This window comes from Ovis aries, chromosome 12 (genome assembly GCF_016772045.2).
Source record: "Ovis aries strain OAR_USU_Benz2616 breed Rambouillet chromosome 12, ARS-UI_Ramb_v3.0, whole genome shotgun sequence".
NCBI lineage: Eukaryota > Metazoa > Chordata > Mammalia > Artiodactyla > Bovidae > Ovis > Ovis aries.
Window position 1 is genome coordinate 40659655 of NC_056065.1, and position 18254 is coordinate 40677908.

The window sequence follows — 18254 nt, forward strand, 5'->3', positions numbered from 1 at the left end:
CAAAAAATTTTACAGTAGTGTATCATAAAATAACATAAGCTACATCAGGAATAATCATAACAGCTCTCATCTATGCCAAGTAGTAGCCAGAATATCTTGTTTAATTATATGTTAGTGTTGTTCAGTTGCTAAAGTAGTATCCAACTCTTTTCAACCCCATGGTTTAAGCACTCCAGGCTCCTCTGTCCTTCACTATCTCCCAGAGTTTGCTCAAATTCATGTCCACTGAGTTATGATGCTATCTAACCATCTTATCCTCTGCCTCCCCCTTCATCTTTTGCCTTCAATGTTTCCCAGCATCAGGATCTTTTCCAGTGAGTTGCCACTTGGCATCAGATAGCCAAAGTATACTGGAGCTCCAGTTTCAGCATCAGTACTTTCAATGAATATTTAGGGCTGATTCCCTTTAGGATTGACTAGTTTGATCTCCTTGATGTCCAGGAGGCTCTCAAGAGTCTTCTCCAGCATCACAATTCAAAAGCACCAATTCTTTGCTGCCCAGCCTTCTTTAGGGTCCAACTCTCACATCCATACATGACTACTGGAAAAACCATAGCTTTGACTACACGGATTTTTGTCAGCAAAGAGATGTTTAATTATTGTTGTTGTTCACTCACCCAGTCGTATCCAACTCTTTGTGACCCCATGGACTGTAACATACCAGGCTCCTCTGTCCACCTCCATCTCCCAGAGTTTGCCCAAATTCATGTCCACTGAGTCAGTGATGTCATCCAACCATCTCATTCTCTGTTGCCCCCTTCTCCTCCTGCCCTCAATCTTTCCCAGCATCAGGGTCTTTGCTAATCAGTCAGTTGTTCACATCAGATAACCAAAATACTGGAGCTTCAGCATCAGTCCTTCCAACCAGTATTCAGGGTTGCTTTCCCTTAAAAATGGAGTGGTTTGATCACCTTGCTGTCCAAGGGACTTTCAACAGTCTTCTCCAGCACCATAGTTTTGAAGGCATCGATTCTTTGGCACTCTGCCTCTTAATTATCACCTCCTTCTTAAACTGTACACCTCCAAGTACAGTAACTTTCTTATTTTATAGTAGATGAAAATGCAGGTGAAGGAGATGAAAAAACTTGTCCTTGGACACATTACTAGGAAGTGGTAGATGAAGATTTTGAGCCCAGATCTATGTGATCCCAAAACCTATGCTTTTTTCACACACAACAGTGCCTCCCATTATACCAAGAAGAAAAACATAATCTAGTTCAAGGAGGCTAAAGCTCGTTTTACAAGGAGAAGTTAGTCATTAAGACCTGCACAGATAACTCGATAATGTAAGTCAACACCACTTCCCTTCTATTATTTCTACAGACCAAAAGACTTTCTCCCCTTACATGAGTATAATTCCTTCCTTCCCCAAGTCACTTTACATATTAAAAGTCTACAGCTGATGGGGGTGCTTCCCAGGTGGCACAGTGCTAAAGAATCCACCTACCAATGCAGGAGACACAGGTTCAATTCCTGGGTGGGGAAGATCTCCTGAAAGAGAAAATGGCAACCCACTACAGTATTCTTGCCAAGAGAATCCCATGGAGAGGGGAGCCTGGCAGGGTACAGTCCATGGGGTCACAAAGAGCTGGACACAACTTAGGGACTGGGCATGCACGTGCACACGCATCTGATAGGGAGGTTGATTTTAAGAATCTGGTTTAACCCTAACTACTTTCCTTAAGGCAACAGAGACATCTTTTGGCCAGTCAGCGAAACTGCATGGTTGCAGAACACTCAATATACAGTACACTGCACTAATAAGCCATTATTTATTTCTCAAAGATTGCTCAGTCCTTTGATGCTCTAAAGCCTACATGGTGTTGGCCCACAGGCCACAAAAGGGCGTATGTCATGATAAAGAAAGGCAAGGTCAGGGTCTGGATCTCCCACCTGAAGTGCAGTTCGATCTGAATGGAGCCTTGGGTGGTGCTGCTGCTTTTAGAGGGCTGAAAGATGCAGGTGAACACGTTGGTCACACCAGGACTGGTCTTCTGCCCAGCAGAGCGGGTGTCAAAAGCCATCATGGAATGGGAAACCAAGTTAACGGACTTGGTTTGGTTGGAAAAGCTCTCATAGAGCAGTTTACACTTCTTGAAGTCAAATCTATGGTAGAAAACAGTCAAGACATTGAACGCTTCCATTTTACAAAATTACATATGTTTAAGATAAAAGAACAAAACCATAAATATGCCTAAGTTCTATGAAGGAGATAACTTCACTCTGAGATCTGTCACTGATTTTAACAGTTTCCACAAAATGGATCAAAGTGTCACCTTGCCTTGTACCTTCTTTTCCATTTCTAAGGAGACACTCTTGTCCATGGGAACTTTATGGGGAATAATAATACCACATATTTGTTGCATGCTTGGTTCGTTAGCATTCTCATTCCTCACCTAAGTTTACTAAGACTATATATTCGTAATAATCCCCAAGGGTGAGGGTCCCTTTAGTCCTTCATCTGTCAACTCCTGGCCTGCTTGGAAGAGTCTCTCTCCACAGTCTGCTGAATGTTTATGCAAGAAGTTCCTGGGAACCACCACAGCAATAACACTTTTCATGGAGAGAAGTAATGCAGCTCATCTACCAACAGAAAATGCATCTGCAACTGCCATTTTTTAAATAACAGGTAGAGCTGCAATGGGCAGCTCTTAACCACTCAGTACCATCATGACAATCCAGACAGAATTACCCTATATTGGAAGAAAGTGGCATAACCAGTCGTCAGAAAAAATTGCTGGTTCACAAGATAATCAATCTGGGACCCCAACTCCACCACATCATGTTCTAAAAACAAAACAGAAGACAGAGCGTGTCCCATAGAAAAATTACTAGCCTTCAAGTCCTGTTTTCGAATACAGAACCACATTTCCAGTCATGTGATCTTACACTCGTCAAAAACTATCTGGAGAACAGGAGTAATCTCTGCTCAACTTTACTTGACTGTCAAGAGATGAAAATGTCATCAAGTGTGAAAATACAATGCACTCTTGAGGGTTCTATACCAGTAATCACAAATTCCTGGTCGATAGTCACCAAGAAGACATCAGTTAGTGAACTGCTGGGTGAGCACATGCCTTATCTAAAGGCCGCCCAAGCTTCCACTCAGCTCCCAGATGCTTCTAATTGAGAACACTGGCCCTCTGCTGCCAAAACTTACAGTTCTTCAAAGGAAGCTGAAATCCAAACTTTTTCATGTACAATTCACTAATTCTGGCCAGTGAGGCCACCAACGCCAGTGTTCACCAGACAGCTCTGGACTCACTCGACACAGACACAGGGAGACTGCTTTCTGACTCTGCACTCACGTGGGACCATGTTCTAGCCCCACGGGGCTTACCAGGATCTCACTGCCATTCAAGACCACTCAAGGGCTCTTCTCACTGGCACAGGAAGCTGCTGTGTCAGCCAGGGTAACTGCAGTGAGAAGAGCAGTCCAAGACCCATAATGGACACGAAACAGGAGGAGAAAAACATTGTTACTCTTCTAAGTCACTGGTATTTTGGAGTGCCTGTTATCACAGCATAACCTCAGCTGTCCTGAGTGATAGATGAATTTAAACATTTAAAAAGCATTGTGCAGACCAACCAAAAAGCATCTTGCAGGCAGACCACATTCAGCTGTGAACCACCACTCTGCCACTCTGCTTTACACGATAGCACAAGGTATACAAGATTTCTATTACCATCACTAATAGTAAAACCATATAATCACAGCCATACCTGGCTAGGGACCCAGCACCTTCTTTTCCTTTTGGATCTTTCAGCTCCAGACTTACGTTTACCATATCAATGAGGAAACACATGCACGTGTATACTTCTCCACTCAGAACAGTCTGGAAAAGGAAAATGTCAATCAATTCATAGTTGATGTCAATCTAAAAATGGAGTTAATGTCATGAAATCTAATTTGCTTGTGGCTCCATCTTCTTTCCCCAGCTGACTCTGAGGAACAGATACATAGGATGACGATCATGAGACCACAAGAGTTACAGAAGAACCGAACGTCACACTCACGTGAATCCTTGGGTCTTGCAAATCATAAGGCCTCATGAATTCCTCTATGGGCTCTCCAAGGTTGTTCTCCAACAAACCCCGGATCAACTTGTACTTGCACAAATCCAGAGAACAGTGGACTGAGGAGAGATTGCCATGGATAGATATGTCTGGCACCGTATGACTTATTTCTCTATGGAAAAAGATAAAAGGTCACTTCCACAAAAAAATCACGAACTTAACATTGACACAGCTCACACCCAAATGTAAGTGCTAACATGTACCCACCTCCCTTATCAACCAATTAATTTCTAACCTTCAATGACAAAAATTTCATAAGTCCAAGTGAAGCAAGTTAGTACAACTGAGTGTAATCGTTCAGCTACAAAAGGCCATTTTTCTCCCCAAATATACACTTATAGAGTCCCCAAATCTGACCTAACTAATTGATAAATAAAGAAAAATTTCATAAGACTCAGAAATAACTTACACATTATAGCTGGGAGAGCAATTAAAAAGAAAAAAAGACAAAAGGGAAAGATACAGGTACAGAGAACAGAGGAGTGGGGGGTGGTACAAAAATAGGTGAAGGGGATTAAGAGGTACAAACCTCCAGCCATAAAATAAACAAGCCATGGGGATATACTATACAGCATGAGCAATATGGCCAATGACAACTGCAATAACTTGGTGTGGAAACAGATGGTTACGAGGCTCACAGCAGAGATCATTTCATAATGTGTGCAAATGTCAGATTACCATGTAGCTGAGACTAACACATTATTGTACGACAACTATATTTCAATAAAAAAGAAAAAATGACAAGCTCTTTATCCATTTAGTGGTAACAAAAGAAAGGAACCAGTATTTCATAATGAGCCAAGATGGGACACTAGGATAAAACCTGACTCAGTCACTCATTTCAAGCTGAGATGGGCAGGCAGGAATGATGTTGAAAATGCCCAGGTCAAGGAGGTCTTCCCTGGTGGTCCGGTGGCTAAGACTCTGTGCTCCCAATGCAGGGGGCCCAGATTCGATCCCTGCTCAGGGAACTACATCCTGCCTGCCGCAACTAAAGATCCCTCATACCACAAAGACCTCAGCACAGCCAAAAAATAATCTTAAAAAAAAAAAAAAAAAGCCTGGGGAAGGGGGAATATACTTCATCCCAACACTGAAGAGCTTTTTCCCTACCCTCCTAAAGGTAAAGTGGATATCATGGATCCTACAGATGCTATACTCCAAGTATATAAAGCAGAGGGCCAGGATTTGCAGTTGAAAAGAAATACTAAAAACTACTTTGTCTACGGAGAAAAATCTTCATACAACCAGGTGAAAAAAGACCAGTCATGCAATTAACAAAGAAAAGCTGGAAAGGATTACCAAGAACCCCCGGGTTGCCAGGTCCAGGGCAGGAGAAGCTGATCAGATACCCTGTGTTTAGTCATCCCCTTCCATCTGGGCTAACAGGGCATAATTACCCGCACATAAACACTGATGGAAGTGGGTGAAGTTTAGATAAGCAGAGCAGTAAAGCACACTTTTTTTTTGGAAAGCATTACTTGAAAAGAAAACAAAACGTTCAATTTATAAATAATGAAGCTCCTCTTAAGACGTCTAAGCCAGTAAAATCAAATACAGCCCATGCCAACCATAACTGAACACCAGCCAGAGAGCACTTGAATAACAAGTAAGAATGAAACACAAAAATCCCAGTGAGAGTGGCTATGCTGTATCATTAATCCAGAGAGAAACAAAACAGTGACACTAAATGACTTGCCCAGACCAATGAACTGCAAAGGGAGTGGCCCAAGAGGGATTAAAATCACACTCTGGAAAAGGAGTGACACTGTTTTTCAAAATGCTGCAAATGAATATCATTTGCTTTCATTACTTCACAGCCACGCCTCATTTCTCCCTGAAGTTAAGATCTGAGTGTTGCTGCTTTCTCCAAAATTAATGCCCCAAACTGAACAGGCATCACACACTGTAACCAGCAGTCCCAGTCCACTGCTGGGGCCAGGAGAGCGTAAGCACTACCAGAGGACCTTGTTAATATGCACCTGAGGCTTGGTCCTGAGAGTCAGCTTCTACTGGTCTCAGATAGGGTCTGAGTGCATTCCTTTTCAGTAAGTTTCCCAGTCAGATATAGAACTAACTGAGGCCATGCTCCAAACTACAGAAATTAAGCATCCTGTGCTTTGAAGCCAATTAAGAAGGAAATTACAGTCAGTTCAATGGTCTTTATGGAGCATTTTCAGATGGCTAATTGGAGTAAAATGGGCAAAATAGCATCTAAACAGTTACTCTGATTCAGTGGAGCTCCAGGGTAAATTTCAATAGCAGGTCCAGAATCTATTGCATTTGAAACACAGAATCCAAATGACATTTCTTCCAAATACTTCTTCCGTGCCATCACTACCTCCCTTCTGCCATCGAAATCCATGCTAAATTCAGGTCCCTTACTCTTTGTTTCTAAGGCACCTACTGTCATCCTACAATACAGTTTAAAATCGAATCAAACACGAAATTAGAATCATATACTTACCTTCCTATATCCCTCAACGAAATGCAAGCTCCATATAGGCAGAAGTTTTTTCTTTCATCATAGGAGCCCTCATGTCTAGCAGATGGTAGGGACTCAACACATATTTGTTACATAGACGAAAATGTAAGAGAATTCCCATGCCCTTCCAAACGTAACAGCACTGATTTCCAAGCTATCACAGTTCTACTTACAATAGATAGTTATTTGAAAATAAACCACTCACTTGTCCAAATTCCTTTCCACCTGCAATTTCAGCCTACAGGGCTCGGTCAAGAGGCTTCCTCCTGTCTGTCGCACGAAATAGGAGGGGAAGATCAGGTCTCCGCTGCTGTTTTCTGAGACCCTGGAATACTCTCGTGGGTGTCTCTCTGCAGCAAAGATGTCCATGTCTTGGAGATCGACAACAATGCAATCCAGCAGACACACGTGGTCTTCTACATGGAACCAAGGAAAGGGAGACAATGAAGAAGATGGGACTCAGAAGGGGCTGGTCCAGAAAGAAACTAAACAGCTCCAAAATGTTCATTCTGTCTTTGGAAAATGTTTAGATCAGTCTCGACTCTGGCACCAAGACCTCCCTCCTCAACGCTCCATGTGCTGAACATTGCCTACCTGCCCCCTGCACGTAGGCACAAACCAGGCCACATCCTCCCAGCGTTTCACTGAGGTCCCGAGACACTAACAGAGGCTAAAGGGCTTATGACTAAAAGGACTTAACATGCATCCCTCCCAAGGATATCCCACAGGGGTCTTGTGTAGAGATGATGTTACCCAAAGGTTTACAAAATTTTCCACAGCAAATATCACACGTAACCATTTCCAAACAAATATCACATGTAACCATTTTCACTAGCACCATCTAACCCAAACCACCACCATTCTTGCCTAGACCACCATGAACTCCCCTCCAACATACCCATTCCATTCCAGTCTGCATCACAAAACCATTCTGCTCACAAAATACCTCAGTAATCCTTAAAAAAATGACTGAGACCAAACATTCCCTTCCTTTATATGCTTTGATGACTGAGTTTAATCCACAGTTCTTTCTGTGAAACTCTCCTAAATCCCTTGAAAGTCCTGCATAAAAAGCCCACTGCCTACTTTTCCAACCTCATCTCAACCCATTCTCCACCTTGCCCATGAAGCTGCCAGCTCACTGGTCTTTGTTTTCCCCCACATGCCAGGCTCTTCACTGTCTGAGGTCTTGGCCCACAGCAACACCCTCCTCTCTCCTTCTCTGTTCTTTCCCTCTTACCACTCTGTCTTTCCCATGACATTTATCTTCAGTTCAGTCGCTCAGTCATGTCCAACTCTGCAACTCCATGAACTGCAGCACGCCAGGCAGGCCTCCATGTCCATCACTAACTCCACCCAAACCCATGTCCATTGAGTCAGTGATGCCATCCAACCAACTCATCCTCTGTCGTCCCCTTCTCCTCCTGCCCTCAATCTTTCCCAGCATCAGGGTCTTTTCAAATGAGTCAGCTCTTCACATCACGTGGCCAAAGTATTGGAGTTTCAGCTTTAACATCAGTCCTTCCAAAGAACACCCAGGACTGATCTCCTTTAGGATGGACTGGTTGGGTCTCCTTGCAGTCCAAGAGACTCTCAAGAGTCTTCTCCAGCATCACAGTTCAAAAGTGTCAATTCTTCAGCGCTCAGCTTTCTTTATAGTCCAACTCTCAGATCCATACATGACTACTGGAAAAACCATAGCCTTGACTAGATGGACCGTTGTTGACAAAGTAATGTCTCTACTTTTAGTTTATCTTAATCTGTCCTTATTTAGACGCTTACTGGCTTTCTCATATCATTCACAAGGTGGCAGGAACTATGTCTAATAGCTTGTTACTATATAGGAGAACAAAACACTGAACACCTAGATTAGGCAGGCACTAATTAAATTAGCTCTTGCCTCGTTACTGTATGGATAAATAAGTGAAAGAGACAAAAGTAGAGCTGATCTCTTAGAAGGGGATAAGGGACAGGAACAAAGGGCTTCATAATTCCCAAGTGTTGTCATGGAATCCTAGGGATATAGAAGCAATATAAAAACCACTGCCTTAACCCCATCTTAATCACAGACAGAATACCAGAAACAAACAGCAATTTGGGAGGCAAAATATGGTCAGGAAAGAGATCTTTCTATAAAACACCCCAGTAAGAGCCTACAGTATAGCTAAGGGAACTCTACTCAGTGCTCTGTGGTGACCTAAATGGGAGGGAAATCCAAAACAGAAGGGATATATGTATACATAGAGCTGATTCACTCTGATGTACAGTGGAAACTAATACAACATTGTAAAGCAACTATACTCCAATAGAAATTAATTTAAAAAAATTCCAAATCGCTTCCTAATAGGCTTCCAAATATATGTACTGTTGCTGTTCAGTCGCTAAGTCATGTCTGACTCTTTCACGATCCCATAGACTGCAGCCTGCCAGGCTCCTTTGTCCATGGGATTTCCCAGGCACGATTATTGGAGTTGGTTGCCATTTCCTTCCCCAGGGGATCTTCCTGAGCCAGGGATCTAACCCACGTCTCTTGCATCGCAGGTAGATTCTTTACTGCTGGCCCACCTACCTTTGGCCTCAATTCCTAGTCATCACTATTATCAGAACAACAACAGAAGATTCAGGTACTGACTGGCCTTATGTACGCACCCAGCTTGCCCCACCGCCTACCCCATGCTATGAGTGTCCACTATGTATACAGATTGGTTGATAGCATGCAGGTTAAGACTTCCGGCTCTGGAGACAGGCTGCCTAGATTCATACTACCGTTTACCACGTACATTGACATGACTATGGGCAAGTTACTCAATCTCTCTGGGTCTCTTGGTTACTGGTTCAAAAATTCTGGGTCTCTTCATCTATAACACGGGGATAAAAATAAAACCCTATAGGAGTATCATGAGGATAAACTGCAAACATTTATGAAAAAATGTGCCATGATGTCTGGCATGTAGTAAATGTTCAATACCCAGTCTTCTGATGAGGATTACAATAATCTCCTTGAATCATCAACGTAACCATAAACCCTTTTGCTGTCCCCTCTGGGACAACAAGGTACCACAAGGGATTAACTATTCTTTATATCCATCCAACATAGCCCTCAGTTAACATCCCACATCTCTCAAAGTTCAACCACACTGGACTGACTTCATCAACGGATTCTGGTGGTAAATCATATTCTGCTTCCCAAATTTCTTGAAGCAACACCTCACTTATCCAACCCACGCTATCTGGAAAAACCAAAAGGTCAAAATCAAGACTCTCATCTGGAATGGCCAACTGTCAAATTCAAGAGAAGCACACCAATAACTGGGTGGTTCATGTCTTTCAAAAATGGTTACTTATGGTACTTCTGCTGTTACCTTTTCTTCAGGATTTTTATTTCTCCAGAATTAACCAGTGACTTGAAGGGATAGTGTCTAAAAGGTCACTCACAAGGACATGTCGAAGGATGCAGGAATTACTCCAGGTATACTACCACCATCTGGTGGCAACTATCTTGACAAGCCCTTAGAGACTACCTAAATCTCTTTATTTATACTGCATTTTACTATTTGGTCTGCTCTTAAACTCTTTTTTTTTAATTTATTTATTTGGCTGTGTCGAGTCTTAGCAGCATGCAGCATCTTCACTGCATCACACAGAATCTTTCGTCGCATCCTGTGAGAGCTTTAATTGCTGCTCCAGGTCTGTCTCACTGTGGTGCTTGGGCTCCAAAGCCTATGGGCTGAGTACTTGCATGTGGGCTTAGTTGATTCCAGGCATGTGGGATCTTAGTTCCCTGCCCAAGGATCAAACCCACATCCCCTGCATTGCAAAGAAGTTTCTTAACCACTGGCCCATCAGGAAGTCCCTATATTTTACTAATTTAATCTTACATCTACTTCTGCTTCATTGATTATGCTAAAGCCTTTGACTGAGTAGTTCACAACAAACTGGAAAATTCTTAAAGAGATGGGAATACCAGACCACCTTACCAGCCTCCTGAGAAACCTGTATGCAGGTCAAGAAGCAACAGTTAGAACCAGACATGGAACAACAGACTGGTTCAAAATTGGAAAAGGAGTATGTCAAGGCTATATATTGACACCCTGCTTATAACTTGTACGCAGAGTATATCATGTGAAATGCCAGACTGGATAAAGCACAAGCTGGAATCAAGACTGCCAGGAGAAATACCAATAACCTCAGATATGCAGATGACACCATGCTTATGGCAGAAAGCAAAGAGAAACTAAAGAGCTTCTTGATGAAGGTGAAAGAGGAGAGTGAAAAAGCGGGCTTAAAACTCAACATTCAAAAAACAAAGCATCCGGTCCCACCACTTCATGGCAAATAGATGGGGAAACACTGTTAACAGTGACAGGTTTTATTTTCTTGGACACCAAAATTACTGCAGATGGTGACTGCAGCCATGAAATTAAAAGACGCTTGCTCCTTGGAAGAAAAGCTATGACCAACCTAGGCAGCATATTGAAAAGCAGAGACATTACTTGGCCTACAGAGGTCCATATAGTCAAAGCTATGGTTTTTCCAGTAGTCATGTACAGATGTGAGAGCTGGCCAATAAAAAAGGCTGAGCACCAAAGAAATGATGCCTTCGAACTGCGGTGCTGGAGAAGACTCTTAAAAGTCTTGGAATGCAAGGAGATCAAACCAGTCAACCTGAAAGGAAATTAACCCTGAATACTCAATGGAAAGACTGATGCTGAAGCTGAAGCTCCAATACTTTGGCCACCTGATGTGAAGAGCCGACTCACTGGAAAAGACCCTGATGCTGGCAAAGACTGAAGGCAGGAGGAGAAGGGGATGACAGAGGATAAGACGGTTGGATGGCATCATTGACTCAATGGACATGAGTTTGAGCAAGCTCTGGGAGTTGGTGATGGACAGCGAAACCTGGCATCCTGCAGTCCACAGGGTCACACAGAGTCAGACATGACTGAGCGACTGAACAACAACTATCCTACTTTAGAAGTCACCCAATCCTAATCTACATCCTAAAACTCTAAAGCTTTCTAAATCAGTATCAGAATCAGATGATTACTAAAGACACGCTACCACTTTGTTAGTATCTACTTGAATGGGATGCAATACCCCTTAGGATCCTGCAATGGTCTCATGAATTTCCCCTCCTTCCTCATGCAGCTCCTCTCCTCCTTTACCTGGACTGCTGGAAGCTCGGCCGACAGAGGGTGTGGCTGGCTGCCCTTGCGGCCTGGTCGAGGTGCCCGGCACAGACTCACTCTTCAAGCTGCCTGGACTCATTCCAGCAGGAGGCATCATGATCAGCCCCTCGGGGTGGGTCCCCTTCAGGTCCTCCATGCTTGTCATTTTCCTCACACTGTGCTTGGGAGTACCCGTTGGGGAAGATGAAGGCACAGACTCCTGGGAGGAAAGAAAAGAAAATTAGCAGCAGGAATGGGGGTGGTAACTCTACTATCCTAGAAGTTCCTTCCCAGTCCTGGACTCTTCAAAGACTCTATGCCACCAGATCTCATAAACAAAAGGGCCACAGGGTCGATTCTTTCTTCCACGTGTAATTCTCTGCAGAGACATTACATATAATTCAGTACCCGTTGAAAACTCTGCCAGTTTTGCAGGAACATATTTTATCTTTTGGGCTTCCCTAGTGGCTCAAAGGTAAAGAATCTGCCTGCCAATGAAGGAGACACAGGTTCAATCCCTGGGTTGGGAAGACCCTGGAGAAGGAAATGGCAACCCACTCCAATCTTCTTGCCTGGAAAATCCCATGGACAGAGAAGCCTGGCAGGCTACAGACCATGGGGTTGAAAAGAGTCAGCAATGACTTGGCAACTGGAACATGTTATCTTTTGGCTTAACAGTAAATGTCAAGATACTAATTACTGGTGGTTTAATCTAGGTCAGTACAACAAAGGCAAATCTCTCAGCCATACAATATACTGTTGATTTGCTGGAGGGGAGGGACTCTTTTTTCCTAAGAAAATGCATCTAACAGCAATATGGAATGAAGCCCCTCTAATGTGTTTGTACATTCTAGAAGTCTCCCCTCTCAGGTTTACATTTCTCATCTAAGTAACTGTAAATGGAAAACACAGGCAAGCCATTCCTATCATGTTTCTGTTCAAGGGCATAAAAATTAAGGGCAAATACAGAATAAAATTAATTCTGTAACTCTACTGAAAATATCACATGCTTTTCCTACATATCTAGTACCTTCAGTTAATTGCTAACAGGGCAAATCTTTTTCACCAGAATGGTTCAATAACTGACATTTAAACTTTGCATGGTTCCTTCCCTCAAGACTCAGAGTTACATATTCTTATAGTTTCTGCAGCATCAGTTTGTTCTCATCTATCCATTCTCACTAGCAAGCTGGAAGGACAGGAAGACTCCCAAGGACTGCTTTATATGTATATTCCTCTCAGCATTCGAAAAGGAGATGATAGTACTATTCACCTTCGCAGTTATCTTGAGTAGTAATTACATGTAACGGTGAAAGAAACCAGTTATTTTTTTGCAATTCCTTTTTGCAAGGCAAATGACTAGCTAAATGCTATCATTTAAGTATTTCAGCATTAAAAACCTTCCCTCTTGCTTAGTTTATTTAAACGCCTGAGAGTATTTGTTGCTCTTTCATTATATTCATCTCTCCATCCTCTCTGAGTTGGTTTAAATAAATCGGTGGCTTGAGGGGATTAACTCAAAGCTTTTGAAATACTTAGAAATTAAGTTTAAGCCCAAACTATGTTTAAAAAAAATGAAAGAAAAAGCATATGCAAAAAATTCAGACCTGCCCTCATTAAGACATGGACTTATGTAAAACAATTCCAAACTCACGGGAATCATTGAACTCAAAGGCAAATGACCCCTCTGCAAGCTTTGATTCTAGGACTATTTCCTGTTCTTTAACCACTGGAATGCATACTAGACAAACCTCACATGGGCAGATGCATTAAAGAGCAAATGTAAATGCAAAGTGATCTTTTGGAGAACAAAAGTAATTACTCACTTCACGTAGGCCTAGATCATGGAGCTTGACTGTACATGTAGAGAGTAAGTTTCACAGATGAATTAATTGGATTAAATACTTTAACAAGAAACACACTCCAAGCAAACCTTATGGAATTTCACAGAACAACCCACTGGCACGTAACAAGACAAAGTCTTTTAGAATTGAAGGAAATAAAATAAGGTCATCAAGAAAGTATTACCTAGGGAAGGAAAGGAGAAAGGAAGGAAGGAGGGAGGCAGGGAAGAAGGAATTACTTTTAACGATCCTTAAGAAGGATTCCTCTACACAGGTGGAAAGTGATTCATCAAAGTTGGGGGCGGGGGTGGGGGGGGTGATAAGCAGGCTTTCCCAAGTAATGAAATATTTTAAAGGATTGGTTTTCAAGATTTTCTTTTTTAAGCAAATGAATGAAAGTTGACTGCTGAATCCCATAAGGTTTTTCCGAACAACTAGGAGGCAAAAAAAGCATATTGCACCTTAAAGAAAAAGGGGTCCTTGTATGTGCTGCCACTTAAAATTAAATCCTCGAAAACGAAATACAGGGAAATTTTTTCATTAAAATGCTACAAACTATGCACTTGTTATTTGGTGTACTTAACAAAACAGAAACCCTTCTGCAAAACTTTCTTGAGATACTTTGGCAATTCTTCTTTAGAAGCTAACTTCAGAGTCAGCTCATAAGCCCATATACAGATATATCCGACACAGAAAAATAACCCCCTTTTTTTTTCCTCTCTCCCTCCTGAAAAGATTAGGAGGGAGAGAGGAAAAAAATGCTATCATTGAACTTGATCACCCATTCTGGCTCTAACGGATCTCTTCCTAAAAACTTGGGCCTCAAAACAACGATTTCCCACAAACAAATATATTTCAAAGAACTAACTAAAGTCTCAGAAGGCAGTTTCTGAGGAAGAATTCAGCTCTCCCTAGGGCAGCAAGGAAGGGCAGTAGAGGTGGATAAGAGAGGCAAATGCCCGGAAGTAACCGTGGGGACAACAGTCATATGCCAGCACCAGCTCTGATACATTTGTTCAATATCCAGTTGCATTAATTATAAGCATTGTACAGTTTAAAAAAAAATAGTAAGAAATTTTAGATGCAGTTATCAATCTTTCTTTTTATAAATGGATTTTTCTTTATTTTCTTTAAGGCTCGAGCCAGTAAACAGCAAAATGCCTACGACTCAAATATGAAGAGATTTTCCTCATTAACACCAAGGTTACTAGTTTTCTACTAGGCCTACTATGAAAGGTCAATGGTGATTTTGTGTTTTTTTACTGTCTTAAAAAATATACGTACATGGAGGCCTATTCCTCACTCTGGAAAAAGTGAAAGTCGCTCAGTCGTGTTCAACTCTTTGTGAATTCTCCACATCAGAATACTGGAGGGGGTAGCCATTCCCTCTCCAGGGGATCTTCCCAACCCAGGAATCGAACCCAGATCTCCAGCACTGAAGGTGGATACTTTACCAGCTAAGCCACCAGGGAAGCCCCATCTGGAAAGAAGGCCTATTATTCCAACAGGAGGGGCTTCCAACAGCAAGGTGAACCAGCAAGTCCTCAACCGTCAGCTGTCTGAATGCAGGGCGTTCGGATGAGTAAACCTGTGCCGCACTTCCATCCGTGCTGCTTATCACTACTATTCTGTGCTGGTTCACCCTGTGCTCCGATCGCTAAATCTGGTTCGTCTCAGCAGCTGCAGTGAGATAAGATATGGACAACCTGCCCTCTAACCTATCATCCAAACACCCCTACTCTGGGCCCTAAGCCCAAGGTCATAACACTTGAACGTGGTTCCCATGGTTCTCACTGTCTCATCTCCACTCTCCTCACTCCAGTTATTCCCACTCATTGAATCAAGTCTTTTCAGTTCAGGGTGATGGGTTAGCAGTAGTGAGTAACTGGATGAGTGAGAAGTAGAACAATGAAGAAAACTATAGAGACAGTCATTTGAAAAGAGCAACACTATTTGAGTCCACACATAAACAACAAATGCAGTCTTCCTGTTACTTTCAACTCGACTTGAGGTCCTTGGCAAAGGCCTGGCAAGACTAGCTCCCTAATCACTCTCTTCCATTCTCTTTTCTTCCTACACCTAAAGAGGCAAGCAGCAGCTGCTCAAATCTGTATCTTTTCTCTGAAAAACTCTGGAGTTCTTCCACTGAAGTTATTTTAATGAACTCACTGCCACATCCTTTAGAAAAGTTAAAAGAACCAGAGTTATCTGGGAAAGGGATACTAAGACAGGAACAACAACCTTTGTCAGTGTGTTCTCCCCTAGCCTACATAAACCAAATCCTAATGCTGGGAGGGGCTTCCCAGGTGGTTCAGTGGTAAAGAATCCACCTGCCAATGCAAGAGATGTGGGTTTGATCCCTGGGTCAGGACGATCTCCTGGAGAAGGAAATGGCAACCCACACCAGGGAAAGCCCAAGGACAGAGGAGCCTGGTAGGCTACCATCCAAGGGGTCACAAAGAGTCGGACCTGACTTAGTGACTAAACTACTGCCACCAATGCTGGGAGGTAAAATAATACCACAGTTAAGAGCGTGGAGTACTAAAGGCAGATATACCAAAGTCTAAGTTATGACAAACCTAGACAGCATATTAAAAAGCAGAGACATTACTTTGCCTACAGAGGTCCGTACAGTCAAAGCTACGGTTTTTCCAGTAGTCATGTATGGATGTGAGAGTTGGACCATGAACAAGGTTGAATGCCAAAGAATTGATGGTTTCAAATTGTGGTGCTGGAGAAGACTTTTAAGAGTTCCTTGGACCACAAGGAGATCAAACCAGTCAATCCTAAAGGAAATCAACACTGAATATTCATTGGAAGGACAGATGCTGAAGCTGAAGTTCCAATACTTTGTCCACTTGATATGAAGAGCCAAACCAAGAGCATGGAAAAGATCCTCATGCTGGGAAAGATTGAGAGCGGGAAGAGAAGGGGGGCAACAGAGGATGAGATATTTGGATAACATCACCAACTCAATGGACATGAGTCTGAGCAAACTCCAAGAGACAGTAAAGGATGGGGAAGCCTGACATGCTGCAGTCCATGGGGTTGCAAAGAGTTGGACACGACTTAGTGAATGAACACCACCAAAGCCTGAGGTCCACACTGTACTCTTCACTAGACATTTAATCTGAAAGAGATTACTTAATTTATCTAAGCGTCAATTTCTTTACAGGGAAAAATGGTGTAAATAATACCTCTCAGCTTGCTAATAAGAACAAGAGGACAAGATGAAAAATACAAAGAGAGTTTAGCATAGGTTGCTGTATACTAGGCATTCAACAAACACTGACTATTTCCATTGCTATTATTGTCAGCTGCCATGGAAACCAGCAGAGTTTCATTAAAGCACACACCTAGAACCCAAGAGCATCTCCTCTTAATTCCAGCAATGTTACTCAGTCTCCTCAACTGCAAAAATGGTGGGACCACCTCCAAGGTCCTGCTAAGTCTGTGCTTCACAAACATTTCCCATTTTCATCATTTACTCTCAACGAATTCTAGCTTTTCTAAATGTAAAATGAAAAAAGCAGTCTTCATCCCAATTACCTCCAAACATGTTATAAGAAATAAGTGCTAATGCAGTTTTATATTATAAAGAGATATACTCGATAAGATTTTATTAAGATATTTTCAAATGTCTTCAGACAAGCCTTGAGCCAAAATCTCTTGAAAAAAAGCTACACAGTGTAAAAAGTTGATAAATATAAATTCAGCCTGGGAGGAGAACATTATAAAGATGGTTCTGTTGATGTGTTTGCTAAAGTAAGTTACTACATACAGTGACTAAAAGTTATAATTTATACTACCTCTATTAAGGGTTAATTGAAGTGCTAATAAAATGTCAAAAAAATAAATTTTTCAAGCCACGTATACTACAAAAGTACAGGAATAATCTTATGGTAGCATCTGAATTTTTCGATTGGTATTCCAACGCCAGGTAAACTGAGAAGGCAATGTGCTGACTGCTCACCTTATCTTGTAAGGTAAAGGTCCCAGGAAAACCAGCAAAGAGAAATTTGTTCTTGACTTTCAACTTTCCCAAATTTGCTACAATCAGATTATTTGATCTGGAACTTTCTGGGATAAGAAGAACAGGAGCACCAGCCTCAATATCCAGGAGAACCCGTGAACAGCGCTGTGCTTGATCTCTCACCTGAAAGAAGAAGGAAAATTGAGTAAGACATTCAGTTCATTCCCTCATTTTACAATCAAATAACCTCAAGTTCCCAAAAGTTCCATGAATTTATAATTCTAAAACAACTAAAGTCACACAGAGTATATTCTATGAAAACCAAGGAGTTAAATTAGAAAACAGTAACAAGAAGATAATGGAAAACTCCCAAGTATCTGGAAATTAAACTACACACTTCTAAATAACCCATGGGTCACAGAAGAAATCACTAGGGAAGTTAAAAAAAAAATATCTTGACTTTACTGATTAAAAAAACACAGCACATCAAAATTCATGGAATGAATTTTAAAGCACTTAAAAAGGTACTTAAAGACTTCGATGACCCTAAATGGGATATAAGTCGAAAAAGGTAGGGATATATGTATATGTATAGCTGATTCATTTTGCTGTACAGAAGAAACTAACAACATAGTAAAGTAACTACACTTCAATAAAAAATAACTAAAGAAAAGAAAGAAGGAAAAAAGGGGAGGGGGCAGGTACTT

General features: G+C 41.9%; 1 protein-coding gene across 15 annotated transcripts in view; it reads right to left on the minus strand.

The window, feature by feature from the left end:
• Positions 1 to 18254, minus strand: part of VPS13D (vacuolar protein sorting 13 homolog D) — a 267380-nt gene that overhangs the window by 192491 nt on the left and 56635 nt on the right. For all 15 annotated transcript variants that reach the window (XR_009595826.1, XM_042257233.1, XM_012187296.3 and 12 more), the window contains 6 exons: positions 17548 to 17730; positions 11728 to 11950; positions 6768 to 6978; positions 4018 to 4189; positions 3724 to 3836; positions 1894 to 2106 (listed from right to left, as the gene is read on the minus strand). Coding sequence is in view for 14 of the 15 variants with exons in the window: in XM_042257233.1 (XP_042113167.1) it covers positions 1894 to 2106; positions 3724 to 3836; positions 4018 to 4189; positions 6768 to 6978; positions 11728 to 11950; positions 17548 to 17730 (1115 nt within the window). In the remaining variant the exon portion in view is untranslated. The remainder of the gene's footprint in view (positions 1 to 1893; positions 2107 to 3723; positions 3837 to 4017; positions 4190 to 6767; positions 6979 to 11727; positions 11951 to 17547; positions 17731 to 18254) is intronic.